The sequence below is a fragment of the Cydia fagiglandana genome, chromosome 9, assembly GCF_963556715.1.
Source record: "Cydia fagiglandana chromosome 9, ilCydFagi1.1, whole genome shotgun sequence".
NCBI classification, from domain to species: domain Eukaryota; kingdom Metazoa; phylum Arthropoda; class Insecta; order Lepidoptera; family Tortricidae; genus Cydia; species Cydia fagiglandana.
The window spans coordinates 18443390-18453709 of record NC_085940.1 but is presented as its reverse complement, the minus strand read 5'-3'; the positions used below and the strand labels follow the sequence as shown (position 1 = coordinate 18453709).

Sequence of the window (10320 nt, the reverse complement as noted above, 5' to 3'; positions counted from 1 at the left end):
TGAGGACCCCGCAGCAAACATAGGGAAAAAGTGGTTTCAGTTAAATCTCACGAAATTTTAGTATGATGTTAATTTGGCTCTCCTGATTATTTTTTTGTATGGGCACAACTCTCTCAGAAGTATACTTTCAGAAATAATCAAGAATATAATTCTATTTACACGACATGTTTTATAAAATCGATATATTGTTATGACACGCACTGACAGTTATTGACGTTATAAGGTGCAGCCAACAACTGTCAGGAGGAGGAATTACGTAAAAATGATTACGTAAACACATATTTTGTATCAAACAATTACATTGATTATTTCTGAAAGTATACTTCTGAGAGAGTTGTGCCCATACAAAAAAATAATCAGAAGAGCCAAATTAACATCATACTAAAATTTCGTGAGATTTAACTGAAACCACTTTTTCCCTATATTTGCTGCGGCCGCTGCGGGGTCCTTTGCTATATTATGGGGGTTTTCAGGGGCGATAAATCGATCTAGCTAGGTCTTATCTCTGGGGAAACGCTCATTTTTGAGTTTTTATATGTTTTCAATGTCTCCCAGATAATATTTTCAAAAAGAGCATGCAATGTATGTTATGTAACACACATTAAGGAATAAACAAACATTTCTCTTGCATTGTCCACCATGTTTACTAGTTGAGATCTTCTCTGCGCACTACATAAACAGCCATTTCAAATATGATACTTATTGTTCGGGAATACGGTACATAATTGAATGTATTTTGGAATGGCGTTTGGGGTTGTTATGCACATCGGTGCAGTACTATTGTCTTCCACGTATCTGTTGATGTCAACCGCAATGCGTAACAGTTGATCAGTAATCGCGATGGAATCAAGATTGTTTCTTCTAGTGCTACTGGCTATGCAGATTATTATATCTGTAAGTACCTATTTTTTTATAGAGTGTGGAAAGAAAATGGGACTCATTTTGAGCATTTTATAAATTAAATTGATTAATTTTGAATTAAAATTTTTAAAATTCATGGTCTTCCTTTTATTTCTGACACTATGTTATTTAGAAAAAAAAAATCTTTATGATGAAGCCTTTCGATCGGTATGATAAAGCTACAAGGTATTTTTTTTCTCGTGTAGCGGGTTCGATTCCCGGTTCAACCATGTAATTATTTAAAAATCTTTGAATGCAATTTGTGTCGGGCACAATCATGAATAATGACATTACTTCCAAATTCAAGTTCCATTAAAATATAAATAAATATTTTCTAAATTTGTTGAGTATGAATATTTAATACTTGCAGAGAAAGCATTAATTAGTATATATAACCTCCAAAATAAATGTAAAGAGTACAAATCAAAAAGGCTCGTTAATAATCAACATTAAAAACTGGACTACAAAGGACTATAGTAACTTTTGTTTACGGTATATTCATGGAAATATAGTAATATTTTTATATACAATTACTGCATTAATATGTGACGTCCCACGGGTAAAGGTGCCTTATGGCGGTTGGCGCTTACGTTATTATTAACGCCGCTCCGATATTATTGCGGCGCTATGCGACGTAAGCGCCAGCCGCCATAAGGTACCTTTTGCCGTGGAACGTCACATATGTTTATACAACAAACTTGAACTTATTAACTCACATTATAGACGGGTCTAACGCGAATTATATTCAATTACCTTGATTCTTGACCACGACCAGTGAAACCTGTGTCGAAACGTCGGTAAATCAAGGTAATTGAATATAATTCGCGTTAGACCCGTCTATAATGTGAGTTAATATGTATTCAAAACGCGAAAGTTTAAAATATTAAACTTGAGCTTACCGTGGGACAGTCAATTTGTGTAAGAATGTCCCTATAATATTTATTTATTTATATGACAGAGGCAGTGTCCACAGTCAGAAGAAAAGAAGTCATTAAAAGTTCGGAGGGCAACCCTCGATAACTCCAAATATTACCCCCCAGGCTCTGAAGGCAAAAGATACCCATCCAGAGAACCAGGATACCGAGAGCTACGAAGAAAGGTACTTATAACGATAAACGGGAGACCAGCGTTCAAGATCAGTTCTGAATATGACCTTGGTAATGGTAACTCCAGCCGACGTGAATTACCGAATGTAGGGCGCCTGTCATACAAAAGAACTAGATTAGAAAATGGAAAAAAAATAAAAACAAATGAATGGAGTGTTTTTTATCGCTTGTAATAGTGTTGTTACAGTAAAGGTTGGGATTTTCTTTTAAGCAACACATATGCTTGTGACAGAGAACCCCGCTCTTCCGAAAAAGCAAGGGTAGAAACTAATATGTTTGTGTATATGTATAAATCTAATACTTAACACTTAAAACTAAAATATCTACTTCTTTTATACTAAAAAGTGGTACCTACTAGCAATATGATTACAATAATTACAATTTTGGGATCACTTCGGTCTTGCAAATCAGTTAAATGCGTTTTTCTTAACTAATGCTTAATATGTATTGTTTGTACTGTTATCATATTTCTGTAACTACCTATATATATTATCCTATCATGTTTTGGCAATAAAATTATTTAAAGTTGAAGTTGAAGCTATGAATACATTTTACAAATGTACAATTGTACATTCACGAGTATTCTTAACTAATACTTAATATGTATTGTTTGTACTGTTATCATATTTCTGTAACTACCTATATATATATTAACCTATCATGTTTTGGCAATAAAATTATTTAAAGTTGAAGTTGAAGTTATGAATACATTTTACAAATGTACAACTATACATTCACAATTATTCTTAACTAATACTTAATATGTATTGTTTGTACTGTTATCATATTTCTGTAATTACCTATATATATTAACCTATCATGTTTTGGCAATAAAATTATTTAAAGTTAAAGTTGAAGCTATGAATACATTTTACAAATGTACAATTGTACATTCACAAGTATTCTTAACTAATACTTAATATGTATTGTTTGTACTGTTATCATATTTCTGTAACTACCTATATATATATATTAATACAAATGCGTTTATTTCATTACTTTTTACATAAGTTCTTAGGTATAGTGTATAAGGGTTAGGTAGGTAATTAGTCCATCTTAGGTATAAGGAGTAAGTAGTTAAGTATTAATCTAAACATTGTGCAAAAAATTGTGTAAGTAATGAAAAAGGTGCGGGTACAACTTGCTGAATTTAAACCCGCCCTTCGCCTATTAACCTATCATGTTTTGGCAATAAAATTATTTAAAGTTGAAGTTGAAGTTATGAATACATTTTACAAATGTACAATTGAACACAATCCTAATCCCACAGTACTTAAGCATAGAGAACATCCATAACTTAAGAACAAAATATATTTGTGATACTTAATCAATCACGCAAATAAATAAATGTCTTTACCAGGATTCGAACCCGGGACCTCTTGCTTCGTAGGCAGGGTATATAGACTAGGCTAGGAAGTCGGCAAAGGCAGACATCTGGGGTTTTGTAACGGAATGTTAACTTTAACTTGTCTCTATTATTTTAAGAATTTGGTATGGGGCTAATGTAATAACGTCATTTTAATATTGTATGAAATAATTTCTACATTTTCCGTTCCCTTTTGAAAATTTGGGGTAGGTACTTGAAGTAGTAAAACATATTTTTCATTCGTAAAAAAAATACTAACTTTAACCTGTCGGTGCCACTTTCTTGAGAATCACTCCAAAATACTTATGAAGTATCATATTTATCGACCAAATGAAGCGAAGGTCTCCGTTTCAGCTTGGCAAGAATACTTAAGTACGTCCGGTTGTTCGGCCTCAACAGAACCTCTAGTGTAAATTTCATTCGATAGCGTGACGTTCGCGTTTGCGTTGTCTATTTTTGTATGAAATTTTGAACAGCGCGCCAAGCGGGACGTTTTGGAAACCCAATATACTATACAAAATGATACGTAACTCAAACGCGAACGTCACGGCGCGCTATCGAATGAAAAATATAAATATAAGGCACGGGTAAAATAAAACTAAGTTTTTAACATTCAAAAATATATTATATTTCATTTAAAAAGAAGTCTACACACAAGGCTTCTTTTGACGTGAATCGATTATGAATCGATGATGATGCACGAAAAAGTGTCACGTTGTGGACAGATCTCCATGGTAATGTTCTGGACAGATCGCCATGGTAAAGTTACGTAATGTAATGGTAATGTTTTCTTATGACGTTATCACGCAAAATTATCGTCCGTAAACCGACTTTACAGACAACCATATTTTAATGAAATGGAATAAGTTTATGAGTGTTAATAACTTAGTCTTATTTACCCGTGTCTTATATTTACTCCATCTTATATAAACATAACCTATTATACTAATTTTATAACATAAACTAACAGTTTCATCTATTAATTTTTATCAGAAAAGGCTAGTGCTGATAAAACAGAAGACAATGGTTTTTTTTACACAAATAGTAAAAATTCCCTTTCATTAATTGACAATTTATTATTTTATTCAGCCATCTGGACACTTAACACCACTTAGACCTGATGACATGGACACAGATGGAGTGGTGTCAGTTGCGGTCGGACCCCCGCCTATAAGACCTAAATTCGACAGAGGGAAAGCAATGCGCAAAAACGCAATTGATAATAATACCCGCATCACAAGAGCACCGAATAGTAATGCTGTCAACTTTGTAAAGGACGTCCTCACACAACTGGGTAGAGAGTTTCTGGCACATCAAGTCAATGAAGACTTCGTATTTGGACAGTACGTCGGCAATTCCATGAAAAATTTAACAAGTGCTTTGAAAGTAAATATGCAACATGACATTTTAGAACTAATAGTTAAGTATCAGAGACTCAACAACAACAGTATTGGTGATATAACTAAAGAAGAAATCAAGACGAAAGAAGAGGATAAGAGTAAGGGACCGAAATATGATAAAACGGAGAAAAAAACGACGAACCATGAAACAGACGAAGGTTGGCCGGATTTTTCTAACTTGGAAAAAATTGTTGGTTAGCTGAGAGCTCTAGTAGCCTTAATAAAATATACCGTCAACCGGGGTGAATAGGGATGGCTGGGGTGAATAGGGACAAAACTTAAAATGTGATTTAACTATCAATTAAAAAAAAAACTTACACAAATTGTATCTTACAATATTTACTATTAGTTTAGTGTGGATATTTTTAAAGAAATTGTCAGGTAAGTCTCATTTTAAATTATGTCCCTATTTACCCCAGCCATCCCTATTCAACCGGTTGACGGTAGTTGTTCGGAGAAGAATGAAATAAAACCCGATTAGGTATAAGAAAAGAATCGGAAGCAATAAAAAAAATACAATCTAGTTTATATGATTTAACGTACATTTTTGTATTTTTGTAATCTAAAACAATACTTTTAATAAAATATGCAAATTTACAAATAAAGACACAAAACTTCTGTCTGCTTTATTTAAAAGTAAGGACGCTAACCCTTTATAGTCGGACAAGAAAATGTAGAAATTAAATGAGGGCGCCACTTCCTACGTAACTGTCACATTTTTTTACGTAAAATGCTTAAACATGGTATAGGTTTGGACTTCGGATTTGTTCCAACTCATCCCATTTTACGGTACATCATGTTTTGTAACTTTTGTACCAACATACTTCTTTCTTCTTCTTCTTCTTCTTAGTATTATCTACTATCGACTTAACATTATTAAATCAATGTAACAAAGTCATAGTTTAATTGATAGTGTTAACTCGATTTAAAGTCCTAAACAAACGCCTTTTATATCGATAATCGGATTGAAAACATGTTATTTTAGGATGAGAAACTGTAGTCGTTCGGATTCTCATCCTAATCGTATTATGGTGCGTCCATTGTGTTGACTTAGGTCCACTACATACACCGCATTATGAAGCGTTTAGTGCGTCCGCTAGCTAGCGCGGTTGCACGGAGCGGGTTAACGAAAAATGGTAGGTATGAGAAACACTAACTGAGCGGCTACCGCGAAAACCGAAATTCGCAAATTGCGGGGATCTTTCTCTTTTACTCCAACGAAGGCGTAATTAGAGTGACAGAGAAAAATCCCCGCAATTTGGGAACTTCGATTTTCGCGGTTATAGCCCTGGCGTGGACGCGTGCGACGGATTTTACTTACAATGGCACTCGTATGTGCAATTGTGCACCCGCTCCGTGTACCCGCGCCAGTTAGCGGACGCTCTTATGACAACACATAGCGCTCTTTGAGAACCATAATCACGCTATACAAATAATGTCCACCGCACCAGGTTATTAAGGGTCTCTTCATTCTTCAAAAACTGACGGGAAACTTGCATTTAATCCAGAAAAGTGACAAAGAACCTTTCATGCAAGGTTTTAAAGATAAAGATAAGATAAAAAGATAAAGATAAATTTATTTAATTTACTTCCTAATATTGAATAGTAGTATGGACTTTTAAATTGAGCATTAAGAATTAAAAATATTTTATAGGTAGCGTTAATTTGTATTTGATATGTAATGTTAGTTTACTTACTCCCGTAAAATGGGGTGAGAAGGAATTGAGGGGGCAGAAGGGACGCGGATGGTTTCAGTTACTACTTTGATTGTCTTGCTCAGTTTGTTCTAAGAGTAATTTTATTATACTTTTAGATATATTTATTTTTCTTGTGGCAACACTGAGTTTAGCGTGTCACTCGGTTGCAAAATTTGTTTGTCACTCGCTACGCTCATGGTTTTTGACAAAAAGTCTCAGTCCCAATAAGTAATTATATTACACAACCGGCTCTACCGCGATATTACCGCGGGTCGCGCGAAATTTAACGTAAAAACAATGAAATCATATCGCGGTAGACCCGGTTGTGTAATTAAATATGTGTACAAAATGCGAGAGATTAAAGTATTAAGTAGATATATTTTCTCAAGACGAAATGTTTCTCTATAATGTTATGCTTGTAAAACAGAATCATTTCACGTGCAAGAAATTTCACTGCTGTTTTATTGAAGCATGCTCGTTCACTCGTAGACCACGCTCCGGTTCTCGTCTTACTTCTTACTATCTTACTTTTAAAATGTCTTATATCCCACATTCCCTAGATGCACTTACGTCTGTTTACACACTAAAGTTGACGTCAAAGACATCTATGCAGTTTTCTTCTTATTACAATGGGATAAGGTGCAAAAGTGCTGACGTAATTGTGACGGCGACGTCGTTAAGTATTCGGTGTGCATATATCGCAGGCATAGACTAGGAATCCTCTAGACCGAGTTTAGAGCAATTATTTCATGCGGGGGTGCGCGGACGAGGTGAGCGAAGTCCCGTGCCGTGATTGGTCCGTTCAAAGACACGGACGTCACACAAAGACACTTTCGACTGGAACATGGAGTAAAATTACCGTATGCATGGTAGAGGGGGTAGCGCGACTATGCTCAGTCTGGAGGATGTCTTGTCTGTGATCGCAAGTTTACGGTGACAAATGAATTCGGTTTGAATAGTTCTTTTGGTTTCTGGCCGTGTGGAATGTCATAAAAAATCATAAGTATTTCACAGCTTTTATTAAGAGGAAAGTGGACGACAGGTTCTTCATATATGTTCCTCTCTGGATATTATATCATGGAAAATATTTTTCTTAATGGAATGTACATTATACACATCTACGTTCCTTCGTTAGAATTTTTCGATATTTTATTATTATAAGAAAACTAAAAACTAAAAAATAAAACGAACGATATTATGCGCGTGCAATAGAGATAGGAACAAACGGGTAAACGTATGAAATTCTTTGTGCTTAGTGTCCTTACTTTAGCCAGAATAGTAAAAATTTACTGTACATGCACCAGAATCAGGCACTGCAGGTGAACCGTTAAGTGCATAGAGATATTTACGGGGACAAAGACAGGTATAAACCGGTTTACGGCCAAGGACTGTAAAACGGGTTAACGGTACATTATCTGACGGCTCGATTCGAACTTTAAGATACGTCAGCACAGACAGAACAAATAATAGTGTGTTGCCGTCATCTGTATTCCCTGACCTCGGTCTCTTTAAAGCTAGAGTGAATAGGCTATTCATCTCAGCCATAAGACGTCCACTGCTGAACATAGGCGTCCCCCTTACATAGGCCTCCCCCTAGAATAGGCTATTACTGAACCGGTAAGTTCCATCTTAGGCTCTGTCTTCACTTTCCATCAGGTGTGACTAGAGCCAAAAAAAAAGTACTTACTACCGTACAAAAAGGATCTCATCATCTCAGCCATAAGACGTCCACTGCTGAACATAGGCCTCCCCCTTGGACATCCATACGTGCCGGTTGGAAGCGACCCGCATCCAGCGTCTTCCGGCGACCTTAACAAGGTCGTCCGTCCATCTTGTGGGTGGACGTCCTACGCTGCGCTTGCTGGTCCGTGGTCTCCAAACAAAAAGGATACTTCCTACAAAACCGAAGTTTGACAGCGATTCAGGGACGAATCATGCTATTCCTTTCTAATTTATGGCACTATCCCTTTTGGCTATTTAGGGTTGTCAAGATTCAAGTCATTATTTTATCTGTGGTCCTGCACGCAAAAGCACGTCAAGTGGTGCCAATCCTAATAATTGCTCGGAGCACTGCAATGCTGAGCCAAACGGAGCCGAGAATGCTCGAAGTCAGGGTTGTCTCCCTAGTCCCCACTGACGTCACTAAATAGAGCTAGAAACGATATGGATCAGATATGTCAGTGTCAAATGTGACGTTTCTTCAAACAAAAACGTCACTTTTGACACTGGCACATGTAAGAAGATGTGCCAGTATCAGTAGAAGAAGACTTCTTCCTCGTTCCCTCAATGCTGAGGATCGCGACCACATGCAACATGTCTCCATTGATTGCGGTCATAACCCAAGTGGACTGCACGGTGCAGGCTGCCGCCACTCGTCTTCTTCATGGCACATCTAATCCATATCGTTTCTAGATATATTAATTGACGTATCTTGAAGTTCGAATCGGGCAGTGAGGCCAGGAATCCGGGCATGTACTAGGTTTATGGGACGGAAGAGTTATGGGTAGTTTTCGATCGGGTTTCTTGGGTTATTTTGTAAAAATATCGAAGCAAAGGTACTTAATGTTTTTACAGGTTTAGTTATTTGTAGTATATTTGTTTTATTTTATTGTTTAACAAAATCAAGTGTCATTTATACGTCAAATTTCATAGAAGTTTGACGTTTAAAATAACCTCGCACTGCGTGGGCTATCAAAATCGCTGCAGACTTTTCTTGGTCTTACTCTAGTTGGTTGGTGGTACGAACTCGGGACCTCCTGCTTAGTGTAGGCAGGGTAACTAACTAATACCGCCCGAGCTAGGAGGCCGTTTTCTTATCTTTATGTTAAGCCTTTGTAAGGCAGAGGGAATATATTTCCCACCTGATTTTTTTTTCAAAGCACTTTATTTCAAAGTAATAGAGTTCAATTTTGCATAATTCCTGATACCCTTATGCCTTATAACCTCGTGCCGCCCACCATACAAAATTAGAGCCAAGGAAGTTAGAATCGTATTGTATTTTCAATTAGGTTGAATTTCATTTGTTCGAAAAATTTTCGAGACAAATGAAATGCTACCTACTTTGTTGTTAATTAAGGTTGACATTCCAACGAAACTAAGTGTACATCCTAATGTACATTGGGCGGCACGAGGATAAAGGGTTAAGAAACTGGTCAAACTCCCACTGTGACCGAACCTCCAAACTCGTTATTTAAACAAAATTCATCGCTGCGTTAATTAAATTTTAACAGTTCAGCTGTTAACTGTCTGAAAATTGTCCAAGTTCTGAAGGGCCATCGCTTCATTAAAAGTTTGCAATCATTTATTCATTATTTTAAGTGCCGTCCACTTTCAAGCTCCGCTTTAAGGATGACTCACGCTAGACCGTTACGGGGCCGGGCCGGAGCGTGATCAGTTGATCACCCATCAGCCGTCATAGAAAATGACATGCCGGTCGCCTCGGCCCGGTCCCGGCGCGGTCTAGCGTGAGTCATCCTTTATTTGGGTTCGGGTATGATTATAGGTATACTTAAATCCTCCTCCTTCAACCTTTTTAATACCGGTATTGAAATTCGATATTGACCCACAATATTTTTCAACCACACCACAATAATTGTGGAATGAAATCCACTCATTTGATGTTTTTATGAAACTCGCATTCAGCTCGTTTCAAAAACTCACACTCCTATTTTAGTGCATGTCATTATGTAGCAGTCTCATAAACTACAATTATATCACAACGTTGTTATCATCGAATGAACTGCCTTTCGAAACAATTTAATTTAATCCCTTAAGGTTGTAAGTGTTCCCGCTCAGCAAAATGTAAAACCATGAAACCCAGATGGAAATTACACAGTACGCATAAAACTTTT

The 10320-nt window shown here is 36.5% G+C and overlaps 1 protein-coding gene across 1 annotated transcript; it reads left to right on the top strand.

Annotated features, from left to right (window-relative positions):
• The first annotated feature begins 840 nt into the window (after window positions 1-840).
• On the top strand, window positions 841-4971 carry LOC134667664 (uncharacterized). Its single transcript, XM_063525086.1, has 3 exons — window positions 841-894; window positions 1859-1999; window positions 4462-4971. Exons 1-3 carry the CDS (start codon window positions 841-843, stop codon window positions 4969-4971), a joined length of 705 nt encoding a protein of 234 aa, XP_063381156.1.
• Window positions 4972-10320: the final 5349 nt, after the last annotated feature.